The following is a 25,593-nucleotide window of genomic DNA, read 5'->3' on the forward strand; positions in this document are numbered from 1 at the left end:
ATAAGGGAATCACAGGGGGAGCAATCCCTGCAGAAAGCGAAAGGCGGGAGGTAAAGATGCGAAGGGTGATTGATAAATTTGTGGCCTAAGGTAGAAGGAGTCAATTTTAGAAAACCTAGCACATTTATTTTTCAACATAGTCCCCTCCTGCATTTACACATTTAGTCCAGCAGTTGTGGAGCATATGGATCTTGGACCTCCAGAAAATGTGCACAGATGGGCGGTTGATAAATTTGTGGCCTAACTTAGAAGGAGATGGGTTATACAGCTTTCGTTATATGCACATGCAGGACAACTCTTTCAGTGACTATACAGAAAGTTTGAAGTTAATAACGCATCTCCTTCTACCTTAGGCCACAAACCTATCAATCACATGGTGGTGTTGCTACTTCCTTAGTAGTTTGTGGAGATTTGGCATGACATCTAAAGTATTGACAAACATCTGTAGATGTGTAGTAGAGAGTATATTGACTGACTGCATTATATCCTAGTGTAGAAATGCCAATGCTCTTGAATGGAAAGTCCTACAATAAGTAGTGGAAATGGCCCAGCTCATCATGGATAAAGCCCTCTCAACCATGGAGAACATCTACATGGAACAGTCTAGCAGGAAAGCAGCATCCATTATCAGGGACCCTCAGCATGCTGGACATGCTGTCTTCTCACTGCTGCCATCAGGAAAAAATTACAAGAGCCACAGGGCTCACATCGCCAGTTTCAAGAACAGATACTAACATTCAACCATCAGGCTCGTGAACCAGAGGGGATAATTTTACTCATTTTAGCTTGCCCCATCATTGAAATGTTCCCACAACCAATGGACTCACTTTCAAGGGGACTCTTCATCACATTTTCTTGATATTTATTGCTTTACTATTATTATTATTATTTATTCTTATTTGTACAGTTAGTTGTCTTTTGCACACTAGTTGAATGTCCTAGTTGGACAATCTTTCACTGATTCTTTTATAGTTATTATTCTTTTGATTTATTTAGTATGCTCACAAGAAAATAAACTTCAGGGTTGTGTATGGTGACATATATATACTTTGATAACGAAATTTACTTTGAACTTTACTGGAAACTTTGAAAGTTGTATTGGATGCAGTGGCTCATGGGGTGGTAGTTATGGACAAGAGACACTCTATCACTGTTAAGGCAGCAGGAAGATGGGATGAATGTGGATGCTTGCGAAATGGAGAGGATGTGGTTGAGGGCAGCATCAATGGTGGAGGAAGGGAAACCTCAATCTTTGAAGAAGGAGGACGTCTCTGATATCCAGAAATGGAAAAAGCCACATCCTGGTAGGAGATACAATAAAGGCGAAGGAACTGAGAAAAGAGTCATTGTCCTTACCTACCACCTCATGAGCCTTCAAATCCAAGACATCATTCTCCAGAACTTCTGCTGTCTTCAAATCCTACAACCAAAGAGAACTTTACCTGAACCCCTCCACACTTTCTGCAAGAGTCGCTTCCTCTGTGATTCAATTGTGCAATCATCCCTCCTCATTAATCTCCCTCTTTGCACCTATCCCTGCAACTGGCCAATGTCCTACACATGCCCATTCACCTCCTCCCTCATCTCCATTCAGGGCCCATGTCATTGAGTTAATACTTCACCTGCATATCTGCTGGGGTAATCTATCATGTCTGGTGCTCCCAATGCGGTCTCTTCTTCAATGGTAAGATCTGTCGTAAATTGGGGGACTGTTTTGTTGAGCATCTGTGTCCCATCCACCAAAAGCAGAACTTCCCAAATATATTAACTCCATTTCCCATTACCATTCCGACATGTTGGACCATGGCCTCCCCTGAGGTCACAATGAGGCCAATCTCAGGGTGGAGACCAACAACTTACATCTGGGTAGCTTCTAACCTAATGGCTTAATTATAGATTTGTCCTTCTGTTAAAAAAAATTCCTTCACCCTTCTCTTCCCCTGTTCTTCTATTTCCCTCCCTTGACCTCTTATCTCTTCTTATAACCACATGACAATTACAGCATGGAAACAGGCCATCTCAGCCCTTCTAGTCCGTGCCGAACGCTTACTCGCACCATGTCCCACGATCTGCACTCAACCCATAACCCTCCATTCCTTTCCTGTCCATATACCCATACAATTTTACTTTAAATGACAATATCAAAACTGCCTCTACCACTTCTACTTTTAACCGTTCCACACAGTTAACACTCTGAGTAAAGAAGTTCCTCCTTGTGTTACCCCTAAGCTTTTGCCCCCTAACTCTCAACACATGTCCTCTTGTTTGAATCTCCCCTACTCTCAATGGAAAAAGTCTATCCACATCAACTCTATCTATCCCCCTCATAATTTTTAACACCTCTATCAAGACCCCCTCAAGCTTCTACGCTCCAAAGAATAAAGACCTAACTTGTTTAACCTTTCTCTGTAACTTAGGTGCTGAAACCCAGGTAACATTCTAATAAATCTTCTCTGTACTCTCTCTATTTTGATGACATCTTTCCTATAATTCAGTGACCAGAACTGTACACAATACTCCAAATTTGACCTCGCCAATGCCTTGTACAATTTTAACATTACATCCCAACTCCTATACTCAATGCTCTGATTTATAAAGGCCAGCATACCAAAAGCTTTCTTCACCACCCTATCTACATGAGATTCCACCTCCAGAGAACTATGCACCATTATTCCTAGATCACTCTGTTCTGCTGCATTCTTCAATGCCCTACCATTTACCATGAATGTCCTATTTTGCTTAGTCCTACCAAAATGTAGCACCTCACACTTGCCAGCATTAAACTCCATCTGCCATCTTTCAGCCCACTCTTCTATCTGGCTTAAATCTATCTGCAAGCTTTGAAGACCTACTTCATTATCCACAATGCCATCTATCTTAGTATTATCTGCATACTTACTAATCCTCTTTCAATATGTTTATTAATGTATACAAGGATACATAACAAATACAGAGTATATATATAAAAAAATTACTATCAGCATACAGACAATAGAAAAACTGAACTGTATAGGACTCAGTAACATACGTGTATATAGTACTCCAGTAATGATTACTAATACTGCAAATTTATAAAAAGTATACATTAGGAAATTTATATATAAAAATATGGCCCCTACCAAGAAAGCTAATGGGTAAGAACAAGGAAAAAAATATTTTTTTAAAAAGTGTCGCTAAGTTAACAAAGAATAACATAATTAATAACATCTACATAGAAAAAAAACCTTTCACAAGTTAGAGTAGTAGTTCATAAAAGAAACCCATGTCGTATAAAAGTACTGTACTGAATTAGAAATAGAACACCAAATCTTCTCCAAACTATGATGAGTCATAATGTCTTCTAACCACTACATTTGAGTAGGAGGGACTGCTTCTTTCCATTTAAGCAAAATCCGTCTTCTCATCATAAGTGAGATAAAAGCTAGAACATACAAGTCTGAGGGAGTTAAAGTTTTATCTTGAGTTCCGAGAATATCAAAGAGAGCAGTAAGAGGATTAGGTTCAAAGTTAGTGTTAAAAAGTTAAGAAAAGTAGAAAATACATCTTTCCAAAATTTTTCTAAGCTGGGACATAACCAAAACATATGAATTAATGAAGCATTGGCTGAATTACATTTGTCACAAGTTGGAGAAATATCAGAATAAATAGGCCTATGTACAACTTTAAATTGTACCAAAGAATGGCAAGCGCAAAAAGATGACTTATTCACTAGTTTCAAAATGGCATTCCAATCTTCACCAGAGATTTACATATTCAGATCATGCTCCCAAGCTTGCCTAATATTATGTAAAGAAAGCTGCTTAAACGTAATCAGTTTATTATATATATTAGAGATTGAGCCATCAAAAAAAGGTTTCAAATTTAAAATATCATCTACGAGATTCTTATCTGAACTTGAAGGAAAGGTAGCCAATTGAGAACGCAGGATATCTCTAATTTGAAGGTAACCATAAAAATGAGTTTGGTATAAACCAAATTTGATGGACAGCTGCGCAAATGATGCAAAGTTCCATCAACAAATAAATCCAAAAATTGTCTAATCCCCAATCTATTCCATTCTATAAAAACTTTATCAGTAGTAGAGGGTAGAGAAAAATAATTACAAAGAATGGGACTAGAAAGGGAAAAATGAGACAAACCAAAAAACTTCCTAAATTGCGAACAGATTCTCAAAGTATGTTTAAGAACTAGGATATCAGTAATTTTAGTTAGTAAAGGAAGAGAAGATCCAAGAAGAGAAATAATTGAGGCATTTTTTAACCGATTGAGCTTCCAGTAAAGTCCATGGTGGGCCGTCGTCCCTATTGATATAATATGACCAGAATGTGATATTCCTTATATTAGTTGCCCAGTAAAAGATTCAGATTCAGTTTATTGTCATTTAGAAACCACAAATGCAATGCAGTTAAAAAATGAGACAACGTTCCTCCAGAATGATATCACAAAAGCATATGATAAAACAGACTATACCAGAAAATCCACATAATGTTTGGCAATCCCCCATCCAGAGTTTGGAGAGGCTGCTGCATATTAATATCGCGCTACCATCTTAGTGCGTTCCTAGGAAAGGAGCTCCAAATTCACCAGACAAAACAAGACCAAAAACTAAAGCTACAAGACCTGCAGAAAACCACATTGTTACAACATATAGTTGCAACAGTGCAATAGCATAATTGTTAAAAGAACAGACCATGGGCACAGTAAAAATAGTCCAAAGTTATTAAAGGACTGTAAGTTCAAAAGAAATCACCACACAGTTTCCACAAGTCCCCAGGGTCCCAACAGACTCGATATCCCACGCTAGCGGCAGCAAGGAATACTGCCGCTATGGACTTCCACGGCGCCACCCAACTCAGCCTCGCAGACGCAGCACACAATGAAAGCGACCTGACCACGGCGGACTCTGAGTCCATCGAACCTCCGAAACGCCGACCATCCCCTCCGGCACAGATTCTCCAAGCACCATACTCTGCCGAGCGTATTAAGATGGCCCTGCCAATGGCCATCGGCAACGCGACCCTGAGGTCTGGGGGCCTGTTCTTCCCAGCAGAGTCCCAGACCTCACAGCAGCTAAGAAGGTCTTCCTGGAGATTTCCCGATGTTCCTCCGTGCTCCCACGTCCGTTTTCAATCGATTATGATTGCGCACAGCACCCCACTTCACGAATAACAGTTAATCAGCTTCGGAGTGGCCGCTGCAAGCTACGTCGCGCCGCCATCTTGGAAAATGTCAATAGAATCTGAAATTAGGTAAAGCTAGACCGCCATCTTTATTTTTCCTTTGAAGAAAGACTTTGTTCAGCTGGGGTTGTTTATTATTCCATATGTAAGAAGCAAGAATTGAGTCCAAAGAGTTGGAAAAACTCTTCGGAATAAATATAGGCAAGGCTTGGAAAAGATGTAAGAATTTAGGTAACACATTCATTTTAATAGAATTAATACAGCCTAACAAGGATAAAGAAAGAAGAGACCATTTACTAAATAGCCTTTTAAGGTAACTCAGTAGTGGAATAAAATTAGCTTTATACAAATGTTTAAAATTTATAGTAATAGTTATTCCAAGATAAGTAAACTGATTATTCATAATTTTAAACGGAAGATTGGTGTTTATTGGTATCAGGTTGTCTAAAGGAAATAATTTGCTTTTACATAAATTCAACTTATAACCTGAGAATTGACTAAATTGAGAGAATAAAGAAAGAGTGGAAGCTAAGGAGTCATTCACATTAGAAATAAAAAAATAAAATATCATCTGCATATAAAGAAATTTTATGAATAGTATTACCTCGGGTGATACCTGTAATATTCTTAGAATTATGGAGTGCTACGGCTAGAGGTTCCAGAACCAAAGCAAACAACAGAGGACTAAGGGGGCAGCCTTGTCTAGTACCTCAATATAGGTTAAATGGTTTAGAGAGTTGAGAATTAGTAAGAACTTGAGCTGTAGGTGAGAGATATAATAGTTTAACCCAACAAATAAAATTAGGTCCAAATCTAAATTTTTCTAAATTCTTGAATAGATAATTCCATTCCACTCTATCGAAAGCTTTCTCTGTGTCTAAAGATAATATCCATTCTGAAACCTTTTTAGAGGGGGAATACATCACATTTAATAAACACCAAATGTTAAAATATGAATAGTGGATTTTATTAAATCCAGTCTGATCCTCTCGTATAATGAACAGTAAAATATTTTCAAGCCCACAGGCTAAAACTTTAGACAGAATTTTAGTATCTACATTAAGTAAGGAGATTGGTCTATAGGAGGAACATTCAGCAGGATTTTTATCTTTCTTCAAAATAAGTGACATAGTTGATTGATAAAAGGATTGCAGAAGTTTACCTAATTTAAAAGATTTATAAAAAAAAAACAGCGGATAATTGAGGTATAAGTAGTTTAGAAAAGGTTTTATAAGATTCACAAGGAAAACTGTCTGGTCCTGGAGTTTTACCAGAGTGAAGATCCACAATAGCTTCGGCAATTTTGGCACATGAAATGGCTTGATCAACTTGGGACAAGGTAGGATCAGAAAGTACTGGAATATCAATTTTACTAAAGAAGTTGTGCAATTCTGTGCCATCCAAAAAGGAATCAAAACTATAAAGCCTTGAATAAAATTCTCTAAAAGTATCATTAATTTCAGAGGGATCCAAAGTCTGGAAGCCATCAGTCTTAATCTCTGTAATTTCTCTGCTAACTATTGAAGACTTTAATTGATTGGCTAACAATTTACCTGATCTGTCTCCATGTATATAAATTGACTTTTATTTTAGCAGGATTTTTCCCCTTAGTTTCAACATGTTCTTTATATATATATGTGGGTCATGGGAGGTAGCATGACCCACATATAATTGAAAGCATTTCAAGGCTTTCAATTTCCATGCTAATGCATCTCTTTCTCCATCGACTTTTTTCTTAACACTAGAGGAATAAGAGATAATTTGTCCTCGAATATAGGCTTTGAAAGCCTCCCAAACAATCAAGATAGAAGTCTCTTCCTGGATATTCCCCTGAAAAAAATAATTAATTTGCTTCTCTAAATGTCAAAAAAATCTTTATCTGATAATAAGGTTGGGTTAAAGTGCCAGGTTCTATTTATTGTCGATCTAACAGGTAAAGCTAACACAAGAAGAACAGGAGCATGATCAGACAATGTGATCTCTTTATATTCACAAGATTTAGCTGAAGACATCATGCGTCTATCAATAAAAAAGTAATCAATTCTAGAGTATGTATGATGGACATGTGAGAAGAACAAGTATTCCTTTCTCTGTGGGTAAAGAAAACGTCAAACATCCACAATATCACACCCTTGCAAAAAAAAAATTAAAAGTGAAACTCATTTAAAAAGAGCAGAGTTTTTATAGTGAGAACAGTATAATAGTGAATCTAAACAAAATTTAAAATCTCCCCCCATAATTAAGGAATAATGATTTAAATCAGGAAGAAGGGAGATAAAATGTTGAAAAAAAAATAGGATTGTCTATATTAGGGGCATATAAATTGGCAAATAGAGTTGGTTTATTCTCTAGACTTCTTGAGAGTATAAAAAAGCGACCATTTTTATCAGAAATTACGTCATGTGCAGCAAAAGGGATCTTATCATCTATAAAAATAGAGACCCCTGTTAATTTGACTTGAAATGAGGAATGAAATTGCATCCCTTCCATTTAGTAAAGAAATGTAAAGTGTCTTCATGTCAAAGATGAGTCTCTTGGAGGAAGAACATTCGAGCTTTAAGTTTTTTTAATCAGGCAAAGATCTTAATCATGTTTCAATTGATTATTGAGACCTTTTTACATTAAAACTAAGAATTTCAAAAGTGAAATCCATCATATAACATAAAAATAATCATACAAGAGAGTAATAACAAACATCTCTAGAGACAAATTAGCGACATACACACAGTAGACCGAAATGACTTCGAAAAAAGTTCCCAACCCCCCTCCCTCCACCCAAAGATGAAAAAAACAGCCAAGCGAGACCGCCTACTAACCCTAAAATGCCTAACCCTAGCAATCGCTGGTTATGAAGAAGTCTCAATAAAATGTTATTTTAACTGTCTTTTTAAAAAAAAACGGAAAAAAAGAGAAGAAAAATTAAAAGTAAAAAACCATAAGGATACTGGAGAAGGAGAAGTTATAAACAAACAAAAATATTGATACAGTAATTACATATGTAACCCGTAGCTAAATAAAAAGATAGTGGACTTCAACTCAACACATAAAGGGTAAAGCCAAGTAATGTATCAAATTAAAAGTTAAAAAATACAAAACCTTAAGAGAATAGAAAAATAGAGTGTGAAAATTACTCCAATACGAGAAACTCAAAAAAAAATTAAAAAGATTTTAAAAAAAACGTGAGTATAGAATAATATTCGTAAACTCGTTTAAAAGAAAACTTCACAAAAACTACGAAGAAAAACCTTTAAAGGGCGGATAGTAACAGGAAGTACCCAGAATAAACCTGTGCTAACGGAAGAGGAGAGTCCACCACTAAAAAGTTTAAGAAAAAATTCAAACGTAGTACTAAAGCAAAATAATAAAGAAAAAAAGCATCAAAAATGCATTTTTACATGACGCGCTGGCTTCTCATGGAGTAGCTGTTTAATTTCGCAGCTCTCGCTGCTCTGATTTATTTTGTTGTCATTCGCTGTCGTTAACAGTTAAGCTTTATTCTGTCTTTATTACAGAAAACATTTATTCCCTGTCAGTTGGATATGCCTTCATCTGTAAGAGGGAAAGCTGCTAGACAGGAGCTTTCTTTGGACAAGAAAATGGATTCCATCCTCGGAAAATCCGAATTGCTCGAAACAAGCTTGATGCAGTCCAAGCAGCATTCGATTTGGTAAAGTCGGAACTCAATATGTATAATCGGAAATTGAAGGCTATGAATACAAATATAGCCGACCACGAAATTCGGAATAAAACCACGGAAATGAGTTTATCGACTTTGGAGCCGGAGTTAGATTATTTGAAAAAAGCCAATAAGCAAATAATGTCCGAGAATGATTCACTCCGTCGGAAAATAATTGATCTTGAATGCAGATCTCGGGCATATAATGTGAGAATTCTGGGTCTTGGCGCAGGTTTGGAAGGTTCAGAAACTGGTTCCTCTCTGGAGTTTTTTACCAACATGCTGAAAGAACTTTTCCCGACTGCGCTGTTAATTCCAGAGGCTATTCAACGTGCGCATGGAGCCTCAACTAATCCGATCTCTAATACTCCAAGACCCGTTTTAATTCGCTTTCTTAATCTTCAAACTAAAGATTTTATACTTCTGTGAAGCCAGGAATATTGGAATTCTCGAATTTAAAAATCAAAAACTCCGAATTGTCCAAGACTATCCTCCGGCTGTTTACAAGGCACGCATGCAATGTCCAAGATATGATGAAAGATCTCTACCGTAAAGGGTTTAACCCGACTTTGAAAGATCGTTGTCGGCTATAAGTTACCTCTTCCGAAGGCGAAGAAAAGTGGTTCAATTCCCTCGAAAAAGCTGAAACCTTTTCTAACAAACAAGGTTGACAAACTTAATACTTACTAATCCAATTTACCACCCCATCATCCAGATCATTAATGTATATGACAAACAACATTGGACCCAGTACAGATCCCTGAGGCACACCACTACTCATCTGGCATCTCCCATCCAGCCACTGTTGAATCCGTTTTACTACTTCAATATTAATACCTAATGATTGAACCTTCCTAAATAACCTTCCATTCGGAACCTTGTCAAAAGCCTTACTGAAGTCCATATAGACAACATCCACTGCATTACCCTCGTCCACTTTTCTAGTAACCTCTTCAAAAAATTCAATAAGATTTGTCAAACATCACCTTCCACACACAAATCCATGTTGACTGTTCCTAATCAGACCCTGTCTATCCAGATAATTAAATATACCATCTCTAAGAATACTTTCCATTAATTTACCCACCACTGATGTCAAACATACAGGCTTATAATTGCTAGGTGTACTCTTAGAACCCTTTTTAAACAATGGAACAACATGAGCAATATGCGAATCCTCCGGCAACATCCCTGTTTCTAATGACATTTGAAATATTTCTGTCAGAGCCCCCGCTATTTCTTCACTAACATCCCTCAAGCTCCTAGGGATATCCTGTCAGGATCTGGAGATTTATCCACTTTTATACTCCTTTAAAGCACCAGTATTTCCTCCTCCTTAATCATCATAGTTTCCATAACTTCCCTACGCATTTCCCTTACCTTACACAATTCAATATCGTTCCTCATAGTGAATACCGAAGAATAGAAATTATTCAAACTTTCCCTACTCTCTTTTGGCTCCACACATAGCAGTCCACTTTGATTCTCTAAGGGACCAATTTTATCCCTCATTGTCCTTTTGCTATTAATATAACTGTAGAAACCCTTTGGATTTATTTTCACCTTACTTGCCAAAGCAAACTCTTATCTTCTTTTAGCTTTTCTAATTTCTTTAAGATTCTTTGTACATTTTTTATATTCCTCGAGCACCACATTTACTCCATGCTGCCTATATTTATTGTAGATATCTCTCTTTTTCGGAACCAAGTTTCAAATATCCCTTGAAAACCATGGCTCTCTCAAACTTTTAACCTTTGCTTTCAACCTAACATTCTGTACCCTCAAAATGTACCCTAAAGATTCTGTACCCTCAAAATGTTACCTTTAAATGACCTCCATTTCTCTATTACATCCTTCCCATAAAACAAATTGTCTCAATCCACTCTTTCTAAATCCTTTCGCATCTCCTCAAAGTTAGCCTTTCTCCAATCAAAAATCTCAACCCTGGGTCCAGTCCTATCCTTCTCCATAATTATATTGCAACTAATGGCATTGTGATCACAGGACCCGAAATGCTCCCCAACGCAAACCTCCGTCACCTGACCTATCTCATTCCCTAACAGGAGATCCAAAACTGTCCCTTCTCTAGTTGGTACCTTTATGTATTGCTGCAAAAAACTATCCTGCACACATTTTACAAACTCCAAACCATCCATCCCTTTTACAGAACGGGTTTCCCAGTCTATGTGTGGAAAATTAAAATCTCCAACAATCACATCCCTGTGCTTACTACAAATATCTTCTATCTCTTTACAAATTTGCTCCTCCAATTCTTGGTCTCCATTAGCTGGTCTATAATACACCCCTAGAAGTGTTACTACACCTTTCCCATTCCTGAATTCCATCCAAATATCTTCTGTAAATGAGCCCTCTATCCTGCCAGAGCACTGCTGTAATATTTTCTCTGACAAGCAATGCAACACCTCCCCCCACTGTCCTTCCGATTCTATCACACCTGAAGCAACAAAATGCAGGAATATTTAGTTGCCAATCACACCCCTCCTGCAACCATGTTTCACTAATAGCTACAACATCATATTTCCAGGTATCAATCCATGCTCTAAGCTCATCCACCTTTCTTACAATGCTCCTAGCATTAAAATAAATGTATTTAAGAAATTCTCCACCTCTTACTCTCTGTTAATCTCTAACGGTGCAAACAACTTTACTATTTTCTTGTTCTTCCTTCTCTCATACATCTGTTCCTACACTCTGGTTCCCCTCCCTCCTTGTATCTAGTTTAAATCCACTGGAGCCTCTCTAGCAAACCCACCTGCAAGAATATTTGTTCCTCTCCAGTTCAGATGTAAACAGTCCAACTGGAACAGGTCCTACCTAAACTGCCCAATAATCTATAAATCTGATGCCTTCCATCCTGCACCGTGTCTTCAGCCATGTGTTGATCTGCACTATCTGACTATTTCTAAACCCGCCTGCACCTGGCACTGGTAGCAATCCTGAGTTTGCTATCTTGGAGGTCCTGTCCTTTAACTTGGTGCCTAACTCCCTAAACTCACCTTTCAGGACCTCCTCACTCTTTCTACCAATGTCATTGGTCCCTACATGGACCACGACATCCGGCTGCTCACCCTCTCTCTTAAGAATACTGAGAACTCGATCCGAGATATCGTGGACCCTAGCACCAGGGAGGCAACAGACCATCCGGGATTCTTGACCTCTTGCACAGAACCTGTTATCTGTCCCCCTAACTATCGAATCCCCTATCACTACTGCTCTCCTGCTTTCCCTCCTTCCCTTCTGAGCTGAGGGTCCAGTCTCAATGCCAGAGACACATCCACTGGCAACTTGTCCCTGGTAGGTCATCCCCACCAACAGTATCCAAAATGAGATACTTATTATTGATGAGAACAACCACACTTCCCTCTAGGCCCCATCCTCCTCCCCTTTTTCCTATCAGATTCCTTCCTTTTCAGCCCTTTCCCTTTCCTATCCACCTGGCTTTACCTATCACCTTCTCTCTATCCTCCTTCCCCTCTCCCCATCTTTTTATTCTGGCATCTTCCCCCTTCCTGTCCAGTCCTGAAGAAAGACTTCAGCCCAAAACATCAATTGTTTGTTTATTTCCATTGTTGCTGCCAGACCTGCAGGGTTCCTCCAGCAGTTTTTGTGTGATGTTCTGGATTTCCAGCATCTACAAAATTTCTCGTGCCTTTGACATCCACTTTAGCCATGCCTCTGCCCAGCTCCTCAGTAGCCTTCAACACCCCCATGCACTGCCATTTTACACTTACACTCTACATCTCATATTTACACTGACACAGTCAAATACACAGTGTTCCTGGTAGCCCTGCTGCTACCGAGATGAGTTCCTCTTGCCAAGATTCACTCTGTCACTTTACCACTTCAGAATCAAAATCAGGTTTAGTAGTCTCTCATTGATGCTGTCTGACCTGCAGAAGTCTCACAGCGTGGGGGAAGAAGCTGCTACCCAGCCTGACAGTCTTTGTTCTTACACTGTTACCTTCTACCTTATGGTAAGAGGTCAAAGAGATGGAATCAGAATCAGGTTTTATATCACCGGCGTACGTCACAAAATTTGTTAAGCAGCAGCAGTACATTGCTTCAGGCTCCTGCAGTCCTCCCTGTTGGTGGTAATGAGAAGAGAGCATGTTCTGGGTGATGGTGGTCCTTAATGATAGATGCCAGCTTTTTGAAGCATCACCCCTTGAAGATGTTCTAGATGCTGCAAGTCATGGTGGAGCTGACTAAGCTTACATCCTTCTGCAGCTTATTTCAATCCTACCACCTGTCCTATCTCCTATCAGACAGGAAAGACGATCTCCCATCTCCTTTACTATTAGGGTCACCTCATGTGGAAAGATTCCTGCACCTAGCATCACTTTACGTACATACAATCAGACTATGTTTACAGTACAAGCTGTTCTTATGTATATGTGGCCACACTCGAACAGTTACTTGTACATTGTGCTTTATAGGATTCCTTTTATACTTACTGTATATTTATTGCATTTTGGGGGTTTATTGTATTCATTCTGCTTATTAGGATTTTTTTCACTGCATTGGATCAGCAGTAACAATCAGTTCATTCTCCTTTACACTGGTGTATTGAAGAATGACAATAAACAATATTGAACCTTGAATCGTGCTTTCACCAATGTTAGAAGCCACATCACAAGCAGTGAATGATGAGGTGGGAAGAGGAGCAGGTGTAGATTACAGGGAGGTGTATATAGGGAATCCAAAAGGACTACTGTACTCTCGTAATATTTAAAATGTATCTGATGAATGTCTGCATTGCCATGGACCTAGTGTCTGTAAGTGGGGTTACTATAACTGAGTTCTTGACGGAGAGCCTGGACAAACTTATGGATCTGTTTCTGAGTGTATAACTCTATGATTCATCAACAATGAATGCTTAAATGCTAGGCTCTCTTACTGTGAACAGGAACAAGCTGAATGGACAAAGAAACATCAAATGACTTCCAGACTTGTCTCCAGAGTACAATGCAAAGATTAGACCAACATGCTTTAAGGCAAAAATTATCTCATTTTGATATCACTAACTATTCATAACAGAGTATCTTTTGTTTCATCTAAGAAGGTATTTGCTGATTTGTAGTCTCAAATATTTTGGGAAATCTGATATAAAATCAATTACTTCCCTCCAAGCTATCGGGCTGATCAACACCTCCACCCATTAAACTCACACCTCTACCCCAAACCACCATTACACACACATCAGCCGCTCCTTTCCTCAGCCTGTAAGCATCCCTCAACACCCCCCACAATGTACTTTATTTCTACTGTGTCTTTTATAGCATTACTTTTACAATTATATTTATTCTATTTTATGTTTATTGAATTGTTATATGCTTTATCAAATCTGAAATAACGATCATTTTGCTCTCCTTTTCACTCATGTACTGAAGAATTACTATAAACAATATTGAAGACCAAAAGGTATAGAGTAGAATTAGGCCATTCAGCCCGTTGAGTCTGTTCTGCTATTGGAGGGTTGGTGGGTCAGTGAGCCTGGAGTTTGGGGTCCTGTCACTGAAATTTGAAGACTGAGGGTCGATCAGAAAACTGGAAGTCAAAGCCCGGTCCTTGGAGAGCTGCCTATTTACGTGGGTAGATGAGAGGGGGAAAAAGGAGTTTGTTGTGGTGTTGTTTTGTTTGCTGTGTTCTGTGATATTCTGTCAAGCATTGTGGGCAGGCTACGTTGGTGCCATATTATGGAGTGACACTTGCAGACTGCCCCCAGCATATCCTCAGATTGTGTTCATTGTTAATACATTACACTGTCTGTTTCAATGTACAAATGATAAACAAATGAATCCAAATCTGAATCTGAATCTGGATCAGGAATGAGGGCACAGTTAGCTGAAAAGGACCGCAGGAAAAAAGGAACTGGTTGAATTTAATGGGAGAGTGGGAAATGAGGTGCTATTGAGTTTAAAGAGATCACATAAAACTGTCCTGGTCAGATGAGGAGGAAGGCAGAAACCAGGACTGGGTGAGTTGAAAGGGAGAGAGCAGAAACTGGGTTTCAGTGCAGTGAAAGGGTGCTTTGGAGGTGGGGCACCGGGGAGGATAAGGAGGCCCAGGAAAAGGGATTCCAGTATGTTTAATCAAACACATAAACTGACATCCTGATGAGTTGAAGGGAGAACAGAAATGGGGCACTGGTGAGTTTCGGGGTGTGGGGAACATCATCTATGAGCTAGATAGTGAACTATCAGGATTTCTGAAGGATTCATTTGGATTTTTTTCTGAATGATTAGACTGCAGATTACTGGTGTTATATTGTACATACCTCAGTCTTTCTCTTCACCTGTAACTTGCTGCCTATTCAGCAAGCCCATCTACATCAGTGTACATTATCACCCTCTCACACTTTGCCACTCCTTCATCCATAAATTTATAAATGTTATCCAACACATCCACTTCAGTATTGTACCCTGGGCAACTAGATACTAGCTCTCTACCTTTATTCAATCTGATATACAACCATTTACTATCACTCTCTGATTTCTTTGTTCTTACCTTCTCATATGATTGATTAGTTGATCTTTGAACCGAGCTGGAGTTATATGGCCAGGTTTTAGGCAAAAGGATGTTAACATCCGAAAAATAGAGCGATTTTTTGGTAGCTTGATGCAGGAAGGAGGACGCTTCAATCATCATTGCCTAAAGGAAACACAAGTTTAAAATCAACATCTCATTTTTATTTTAATTATGATACCAGAGCAATTACAGACACATATTCTTTTAACTCTTCCTCCTGTCATCAAATCCTAATTTCAAGGTAATACAACACAACATTGACACAAAGCAACAGATGTGAATTCATTTTAGATCTTACCTGGATTTTTTCAGGAAGCTTCTTATCATATGGGATACTCGGATTAATTGCAATCACAATGTCTTTATATCCATTACCCAGCACATGTATTCCACAACTGCTGTCAATATAAATGCAGAGAAGGTAGCTGAACACCAAGGGAAAAGCTTTTCGCTGAACCATTGTTGCCATTAACTTTTACTCCACTCCTTTTACTTCCTCTGCTTTTGCCAGAAAATCAAAAATAATTGTGAAGAATTATACTCACAGCACAAAAAGGGTATGAATTTCTAACATGCCAATTATTCAACGTCAGCAATTTCTAACATAATAAGGAATTGCTTCAGACGCAGAGCTGCCAGAATTGTTTATCTTGGAATGAATCAAACAAAACCCTTCTGTGAATAACAAATTCAACTTAGCAGGATACTTTCCTCATGTTTAAAGTGTATTGATAATTTGAAGAACATTATGTACTGCAGACGGAAGAGAGAAGGTGGGTCCTCTCTGAAATGCATGAGGTGTAAGGAGATATCGTGGAGGCATTACAGTCCTGAAGGATAGAAGAAAAATAGTTGAAGAGACATAGAGTCACACAGAAGCAGGCCCATCAGCCCATCTAGTCTGTGCAGGTCTATTAATGTGCCTGCTGCCATTGAACTGCACCCAGACCATAGCCCTCTATATCCTTCCCATCAAGGTCCTTGAGTCCCAGCAAAAGCATTGTAAATATTCTCTGCATGTTTTCAATCTTACATCCTTCCTGTAGGTAGGTGGACAAAACTGCACACAATGCTCCAAATTAAGCCTCACTAACATAACATCTCAACTTTGTACTCAATACTTTGTTTTATGAGCGCCAATGTACCAAAAGCTTTCTTTACATCACAATCTATCCATGATGCCACTTCCAAGAAATTATATATCAGTATGCTCAGATATCTCTGTCTACCACACGCCTCAGTGTCCTACAGTGCACTGTGTAAGATGTACCCTGGTTGTTCGGATCTCACATTTGTCAGCATTAAATACCAACGGCCATTTTCCCAGCTAGTCCAGATCCTGCTGCAGGTCATGATAGTCTTCCTCACCTCCCACTACACCACCAACCATGGTGTCATCTGCAAATTTACTGATCCACTGGACCACATTATTCACGCCGGATACTGGAGTTCTGGGAGACCCAAAGTCTCCCAGAGAACTACATCTCCACAAAGTGCATCCAGCTCAAGCTCCTCGAAGACCATGTTAGGAATCTGGAGCTGCAGCTGGATGTCCTTTGGCTTGTGCAGGAGAGTGAGGAGGTCATCGATCGGAGTTACAGGGAAGTGTTCACCCCTAAGTTGCAGGAGGTAGGTAGTTGTGTGACTGTCAGAAGAAATCAGAAGGCAAATAGACAATTAGTGCAGAGCCATTCCTCTCAATAATCAGTATATCATTTTGGATACTGCTGTGGGGGATGGCCTCCCAGGGAGTACCACAGAGATCAGGTTGCTAGCACTGAACATGGGTCTGTGGTGCAGAAGGGAAAGAGGGAGAAGAGGGGAGCAGTAGTGATAGGGAACTCAATAGTCAGAGGAACAGACAGGAGATTCCTTGGATGTGAACAGGATGGTATGCTGGTGCCAGGGTCAGGAACATCTTGGATCACGGACACAGCAGTTTGGAAAGGGTGGGAGAGCAGCCAGATGCCTTGATACATATTAAACTAATGACATAGGAAGGGAAAGCAATGAGGTCCTGAAGAAAGAATTTAGAGAGTTAGGCAGAAAGCTGAGAAACAGGACCCCCAGAGTAATAATTTCTGGAACTACTCCAGAAATGTGCCATGCTCCAGTGAGGGTAGAAACATGATGATCTGGCAGATAAATATATGACTGAGAAACTGGTGTAAGGAGCAGGACTTCAGATTCTTGGATCATTGGAATCTCTTCTGGGGGGGAGGTATGACCCCCCCCCCCAAAAGGGACAGAATGCATCTAAACTCAAGTTATGATGGGCCCTTTTGATTTTTCTCTTTTTTTTCTTTCTTCTTTAATAACTGTTTAGTTAAGTTAACATTTATAAATATACTTCCTTTATAATTTCATGCAGTGTATGATCTGCTACTTCTTGCTGATGGACAATTGCATGGGGCATAGGTTGGGGTTTGGGTGGGCGTCATCCAACTTGTTGGTTTTTGGTGGGACCCAAGTCATATTGATCTTTGATATACAGAGTCTGAGAAAGGTGGATTCCTCACTGCTGAGTCCAGTGGTTCTTAGCAAGTGGCTAAAGGCTGCAGCTGTATAGATGTCCAGAGATGTTTCATTATGAAGGAATCATCCTGGATTTGAATCGCTGAATACTGTGTAATTGGTCTAAGAATTGATCAAGTGGCTTGAATGTTTATGCCTATGTTAATCTATTGCCCATGAATGTGAATAAGATATGTGATCATGGTCGCTGCAGGTATTAAACATTGGTGCGATTTCGAGATTACTTGTAACTAAGACCAGATGTGGGGATGTTCACAGATGACTGCACAATGTGCTGCACCATTCGTGACTCCTCAGATAGTGAAGCAGTTCATACCCAAGTGCAGCAGGACTTGGACAATATCCAAACTTGGGCTGACAAGTGGCAAAAAATACTTGAGCCACACAAATGCCAGGCAATGACCATTTCCAAAAACAGAGAATCTAACCATCATCCCTTGACATTCAGTGCCATCAACATCACTGAATCCCCTACTATCAACATCCTGGGGGTTACCAGTGACAGGAAACTGAACTGATCTAGACATAGACCACCATGGTTACCAGAGCAGGTCAAAGTCTAGCAATCCTGTGGCATGCACCTCACCTCCTGACTCCCCAAAGCCTGTCAGCCATCAACAAGGCTCAGGTCAGGAGTGTAATAAGACCATAGGACCATAAGATATAGGAGCAGAAGTAGGCTATTTCGCCCATCAAGTTTGCTCTGCTATTCAATCATGGGCTGATCCAATTCTTCGAGTCATACCACTCCCTTGCCTTCTCCCCATATCCTTTGATGCCCTGGCTAATCAAGAACCTATTAATCTCTGCCTTAAATACACCCAATGACTTAACCTCTACAGCTTCTCATTGCAAAAAATTCCACGGACCTACCACCCTCTGACAACAATAATTTCTCCACATCTCTGTTCTAAATTGACATCCTTCAATTCTGAAATTGTGATGTACTGTCTTAGACTTCCCTACCATGGGAAATAACTTTGCCATATCTAATTTGTTCCAGCCTTTTAATATTTGGTATGTTTCCATGAGATACCCACTCATTCTCCTGAACTCTGGGAATACAGCTCAAGAGCTGCCAGATGTTACTCACACAGTGAAACCTTTCATTCTTGGAATCATTCTCGTGATTCTTCTCTGAACCCTCTCCAATGTCAGCATATCCTTTCTAAAATAAAGAGCCCAAAACTGCACACAGTACTCCAAGTGTGGTCTCACAATTGCTTTACAGAGCCTCAACATCACTGTCCTACTTTTATATTTGACACCTCTAGAAATGAATACCAACATTGCCTTCTTCACCACCGACTCAACCTGGAGGTTAACCAGGAAGGATGTGGAAGCCATAGAAAGGATGCAAAGGAGATCTACAAGGATGTTGCCTGGATTGGGCAGCATGCCTAATGAGAATAGATTGAGTGAACTCGGCCTTTTCTCTTTGGAGCGACAGAGGATGAGAGGTGACCTGATAGAGGTGTATAAGATGATGAGAGGCATTGATTGTATGGATAGTCAGAGGCTTTTTCCCAGGGCTGAATTGGTTGTCTCGAGAGGACAGGCTTAAGGTGCTGGGGAGTGGGTACAGAGGAGATGTCAGGGGTAAGTTTTTTACTCAGAGAGTGGTGAGTGCATGGAATGGGCTGCCAGCAACAGTGTTGGAAGCGGATACAATAGGGTCTTTTAAGAGATTTTTGGATAGAGGGCTATGGGTAAGCCTAGTAATTTCTAAGGTAGGGACGTGTTCAGCACAACTTTTTAGGCTGAAAGGCCTGTGTCATCATGATAGTAGAGGAGGACATGGACTGACATGTCGGATTGGGAACGGGAAGTGGAATTAAAATGGGTGGCCACTGGGAGATACCTCTTCTTCCGGCGGATGTAGCGTAGGTGCTCAGTGAAGCGGTCTCCCAATCTACATAGGGCTCACTGATATACAGGAGGCCACACCAGGAGCACCAAACACAGTAAATGACCCCAACAGACTCACAGGTGATGTGTTGCCTCACTAGAAGGGCTATTTGAGGCCCTGAATGGTGGTGAGGGAGATAGTGTATTTAAGGGCAGGTGTAGCACTTGTTCTGCTTGCAAAGGTAAGTACTAGGAAGGAGATCAGAGGGGAGGGACAAATGGACAAAGGAGTTGTATAGGGAGGAATCTCTCTGTGGGGCAGAAGGAAAGTTGTGCTTGGTGGTGGGATCCTGCTGGAGATGGTGGAAGTTACGGAGAATTATGTGCTGGATGCAGAGCTATCCTTGATAGGGTGGCGGGAGGATGGAGTAGGGGCAGATGTGTGTGAAATGGAAGAGATGTGTTTGAGAGGAGCGTTGATGGTGGAGGAAGGAAAGCCACTTTTTTTTGAAGAAGGAGGACAGCTCTGTTGTTCTGGAATGAAAACCCTCATCCTGAGAGCAGATGTGGCTGAGACAGAGGAATTGAGAGAAGGGGTGGCGTTTTTACAAATAACAGGCTGAGAAGAGGTATAGTACAGGTAGTGGTGAGAGTCTGTGTGTTTATAAAATACATTAGTAGATAAACTGTCTCCAGAGATAGAGACAGTGAGATTAAGAAAGGGGAGGGAGGTTTTGGAAATGTACCAGGTAAATTTGAGGGCAGCGTGAAATTTGGAGGTGAAGTTGATGAGTTCTGCATGGATGCAAGACGCATCAGCATTTCAGTCATCGATGTAGTGTAGGAAAATTGGGGGACAGACACCAGTATAGGCTTGGAACATAGGCCATTCCACGTAGCTGACAAACAGGTAGGCTAAGCTGGGACCAACGCAAATGCCCATGGCTACATCTTTTGTTTGAAAGAACTGTGAGGAGCCAAAGGAGAAATGATTAAGAGTGAGAACAAGTTCCGCTAGACGAGTAAAGGAGAGTGGTGGTGGAGGGGAACTCCTTGGGTCTGGTGTCCAGAGAGAAATGGAGAGCTTTCAGGCCTTTCTGGTGGGAGATAGAGGTGTATAGGAACTGGACACTCGTAGTGAAAATAAGATGGAGGAAATCTGCAGGTTGGGCAGCATCTGTGGAAACGAACAGTCAATGTTTCAGGCTGAGACCCTTCATCAGGACTGAAGGGGGGTAGGGGCCCTATAAAGAAGGTGGGAAAGCAGTAAGGGGAAAGATCAAGGGTGGGAGAGGAGAAGCAGGGAGGGGATAGGGTAGTCTCCAGCCCCTTGGCATGAACATTGAATTCTCCAACTTCCAGTAATTCCCTTCCCCTCCCTTCCCCCATCCTAGTTTCACTCTGCCTCCTCCTCCAGCTGCCTACCACCTTTCTCATGGTTCCACCTCCTTCTACCTCCCATAGTGCTTTCTCCTTACATTCCTTCTTCACTTTTCCTGCCTATCCCCTCCCTGCTTCCCCTCGCCCACCCCTTGATCTTTCCCCTTACTAAATTTTCACCTGGCACCTACCAGCCTTCTCCTTCCCACCCTCCCCCCACCTTCTTTATTGGGCCCCTGCCCCCTCCCTCTTCAGTCCTGATGAAGGGTCTCAGCCTGAAACATTGACTGTTCATTTCCACGAATGCTGCCCGACCTGCTGAGTTCCTCAGGTGTGTTGTGCATTTTGCTTTGATCCCAGCATTTGCAGAGTATTCTGTGTTTGTGAAAATAAGAAGATGGGTGCCACTGAACTTGAAATCATTGAAAAGATCCAGAGCATGTGAAGTCTCACAAACGTAGGTAGGAAGGAACTGAACTAAGGGGGATAAAACAGAGTTGAGATATGCAGATACAAGTTCAGTGGGGTAGGAACCAGCTTAAACAATGGGTCTACCTGGAGAAGCGGAATTGTCGATCTTGGATAGGAAGTAGAAATAGGAGATGTGGGGGTGGGAACTATAAGGTTGGTGGCAGTGGATGAGAGATCCCCAGAGCTAATAAAATCTGTGATGGTGTGGGAGACAATGGCCTGGTGCTCCTTAGTGGAATGCTGTTGGAGGAGTAAGTAAGAGGAGGTGTTTGAGTTTTTGCTGGGCTTCGGCAAAGTAGAAGTCAATTCGGTAGACTACTACAGCACCCACTTTATCTGCAGCTTTGACAATGAGGTTAGTATTACTGCGGAGGGAGTGAAGAGCTGAGCGTTTAGATGGGGTGTGATTGGAATTGTAGAGAAAAGTGTTGAAGTGGAGACAGTTAATGTCCAATTTGCAGTTGGCAATGAAAAAGGTCCAGAACAGCCAAAAGATCAGGGCCAGCTGTCCAGGAAGAGGAGGGGGGCTGAAGATCAGAGAAGGGGTCATTAGTGCAGAGTGTAACTTGAGCTTTGGGTGTATTACGGATTTCCAGCATGTGCAGATGTTTACTTGTCTGTTATAGAAAACAGAACAGACCAGGCAGAGTTCATTGTGACAAAGGGCAATAGTGAAACACTCCTAAATAGAAAAATAGCTCCAAAATTGGGTGTGTTAAAGATTGGAGAAAATATTTCAGTAGTACATATGTTAAAGAGTCACTTAAGCTGCAGAATCTGAAAGTGAAGGTGTTGGAAAACAGAACACTAAGCAGATCAGTCTGTACATAGATCCAAAGGTGAAGCCTATGGCCCAGCGATTCAGATATATACCTTACAACTTAAGGGAGGTGGTTGAGAAAAAAATTCAAATAGCTAATAAATATGGACATTATTGAGAGAGTTGAAGGCCCAGCTCTTTGAATTAACCTTGTAATAATTTTACCAAACCCAACAAGGACATTAGAATGTGCCTAGACATGAGAAGGGCAATTGAAGCTATTGTGAGGAAGAGATATATCATTCCAATTGTAGATGAGATTCTACAGAGTATGAATGGAGCTGCGGTGTTTAACAAACTGGTCTCGAAATGTCGGAATCGGACCAACTGAGGAGAGAGTGCAAGCAGTAATGGAGGCTTGTGAACCGCAAAACAGCACAGAAGTGAAGAGTTTCCTTGCTCTTATTGGCTACAGTAGCAGATTCATACCACAGTTTGTAACTTCATCAGAACCACTGAGACAATTATTCAAAGCCCTAAAAGATTTACTAGCAAGATCAAGTACATTGGCCTATTTTGATAAAAATGCACCAACTAAAGTAATAGCAGATGGCAGCCCAGCTGAACTGGGGACAGCACTCATGTAAAAACAAAATGAAGAAATGGTACTTGTCTGCTATGTGAGCCGTAGTCTCACAGGCTGTGAGCAAAAATACTCACAAGCAGAGCGAGAAGCAATAGTACAAGTATGGGCCTGTGAGAGACTTCATCCTTATTTGTATGGGAGAAAATTTGAACTGACCACAGATCACAAACCTTTGGAGATGATTTATAGCCCAAGATCTAAACCATGCACAGGCATAAAGTAAACACAAGGAAATCTGCAGATGCTGGAAATTCAAACAACAACACACAAAAATGCTGGTGGAACACAGCAGGCCAGGCAGCATCTATAGAAGAAGCGTTGTCGACGTTTCAGGCCGAGACCCTTCATCAGGACTAACCGAAAGGAAAGATAGTAAGAGATTTGAAAGTAGTGGGGGGAGGGGGAAATGCGAAATGATAGGAGAAGACCGGAGGGGGTGGGATGAAGCTAAGAGCTGGAAAGGTGATTGGAGAAAGTGATACAGAGCTGGAGAAGGGAAAGGATCATGGGACGGGTGGCCTCAGGAGAAAAAAAGGAGGGGGGGAGCACCAGAGGGAGATGGAGATCAGGCAAACAACCAAATATGTCAGGCATGCAACTAAATATGTCAGGCATGGGGTAAGAAGGGGAGGAGGTGCATTAACGGAAGTTAGAGAAGTTAATGTTCACGCCATCAGGTTGGAGGCTACCCAGCCGGTATATAAGGTGTTGTTCCTCCAACCTGAGTTTGGATTCATTTTGACAGTAGAGGAGGCCATGGATAGACATATCAAACTGGAAATGGGACGTGGAATTAAAATGTGTGGCCACTGGGAGATCCTGCTTTTTCTGGTGGACCGAGTGTAGGTGCTCAGTGAAACGGTCTCCCAGTCTGCGTTGGGTCTCACCAAAATATAAAAGGCCATAAATTGGAAGCAGTTGTTCTCAGGGAAATGCATGGGAGAAGTGTGGCAAACATTCAGGGAACATTTGTATGGTGTTCTGCATAGGTATGTTTAATTAAGATGAGGAAAGGATGGTAGGGTAAAGGAACCATGGTGTACAAAGGATGTAGAAAATCTAGTTAAGAAGAAAAGCTGACAAAGGGTTCAAGAAACTAGGTACTGTTAAAGCTCTAGAAAATTACAAGGGTGCCAGGAAGGAGCTTAAGAATGAAATTGGCAGAGCTAGAAGGGGCCATGACAAGGCCTTGGTGGATGGGGATTAAAGAAAACCTCAAGGATTTCTACGAGTATGTGAAGAGCAAGAGGGTGAGCTGTGTGAGAATGGGACCAATCAGGAGCGAGAGTGGAAACGTATGTATGAAGTCAGGGGATGCAGCAGAGGTATTTAATTAATACTTTGCTCAGTATTTGCCAGTGAGTGCGATCCTGGCAATGTAGGGATGTCTTACGGTGGACTGAAACGCTTGAGTGTTTAGACATTAAGAAAGAGGATGTGCTGGAGCTTTAGAAGGGTGTTAAGTTAGATAAGTCGCTGGGACCAGATGAGATACACCCTAAGCTACTGTGGAAAGTGAGGGAGGAGATTGCTGAGCCTCTGCTGTTAATCTTTGCATTATCAATAGGGACAGGAGAAGTACCAGAGGATAGGAGGGTTGTAAACGTTGTTCCTCCGTTCCCTGACTGAGGCGATATGGGAGGACACAGAACATCGGAAGCAGCGGTTTGCCTGCTGGCTGTGTGCCCAGAGACCTGAGCTCTCTGGGTGCAGAGTTCAGACTTTTAACATCATAAATCAGTGACTTGTTTGTTATGTCTCCCCTCTCTCTATGAAATGAGGACACCCCTTTTTCCTTTATTAGGGAGAGAGAGAGCCCGGGGTATGTGAAATTACCAGGTGAATGAGTAGTCTTTGGGTAGTGGGAGTTTGTGTCTTTATTGATGCTTTGCTGCACGCTTGAGTGCTTGGTAGAGGGCACCAATGCTTTTTTGCTGCATGGTGGGGGGTATGGTTGCTTTGCTGCATGCTTGTGCGTGGCAGGGGGGAGCTCGGGATGCTTTGGGGTTCTAGCATTTAACTGTCAGTCATTCTTTGGGGCACTCCTCTGTCTTCATGGATGTTTGTGAAGAATGAGCATTTCAGGATGTACATTGTATACATTTCTCTGCCATTAAATGTACCTTTTGAACCTACTGAAGAAAGGGATTAAAGGAAATTATAGACCAGTGAATCTTGTTTCAGTGGTGGACAAGTTATTGGAGAAGATCCTGAGAAGCAAGATTTTTGAGCATTTGGAGAGACAATATCTGATTAGGGATAGTCAGCTTAGCTTTGTCACGGGCAGGTCATTCCTTACAAACCTGATTGTATTCTTAGAGGATGTAATAAAACACAGTGTTGAAGGTAGGGCAGTGGATGTAGTGTACAGGTATATGGAGTTCAGTAAGGCATTTGGTAAGGTTCCCCATGCAAGGCTCATTCAGAAAGTATTGAGCCAAGGAATCCAAGATGACCTTGCTTTGTGGATACAGAATTTGCTTACCCACAGAAGGCAAAGGGTGGTTGTAGATGGTACATTTTCTGCATGGAGGTCAGTATCCAATGG

General features: G+C 40.9%; 1 protein-coding gene across 2 annotated transcripts in view; it reads right to left on the minus strand.

Moving 5' to 3' along the window:
* LOC132401714 (calcium-activated chloride channel regulator 1-like) overlaps positions 1 to 15,906 on the minus strand; it is a 71,851-nt gene extending 55,945 nt beyond the window's left edge. For both annotated transcript variants that reach the window (XM_059983827.1, XM_059983826.1), the window contains exons 1-2: positions 15,704 to 15,906; positions 15,385 to 15,528 (exon numbers count right to left, since the gene is read on the minus strand). In XM_059983827.1, coding sequence (XP_059839810.1) covers positions 15,385 to 15,528; positions 15,704 to 15,874 — 315 coding nt within the window. In that variant the 5' untranslated portion in view covers positions 15,875 to 15,906. The remainder of the gene's footprint in view (positions 1 to 15,384; positions 15,529 to 15,703) is intronic.
* Between the last annotated feature and the right edge of the window lie 9,687 nt (positions 15,907 to 25,593).

The sequence above is a fragment of the Hypanus sabinus genome, chromosome 11, assembly GCF_030144855.1.
Source record: "Hypanus sabinus isolate sHypSab1 chromosome 11, sHypSab1.hap1, whole genome shotgun sequence".
In the NCBI taxonomy this organism is placed as follows: domain Eukaryota; kingdom Metazoa; phylum Chordata; class Chondrichthyes; order Myliobatiformes; family Dasyatidae; genus Hypanus; species Hypanus sabinus.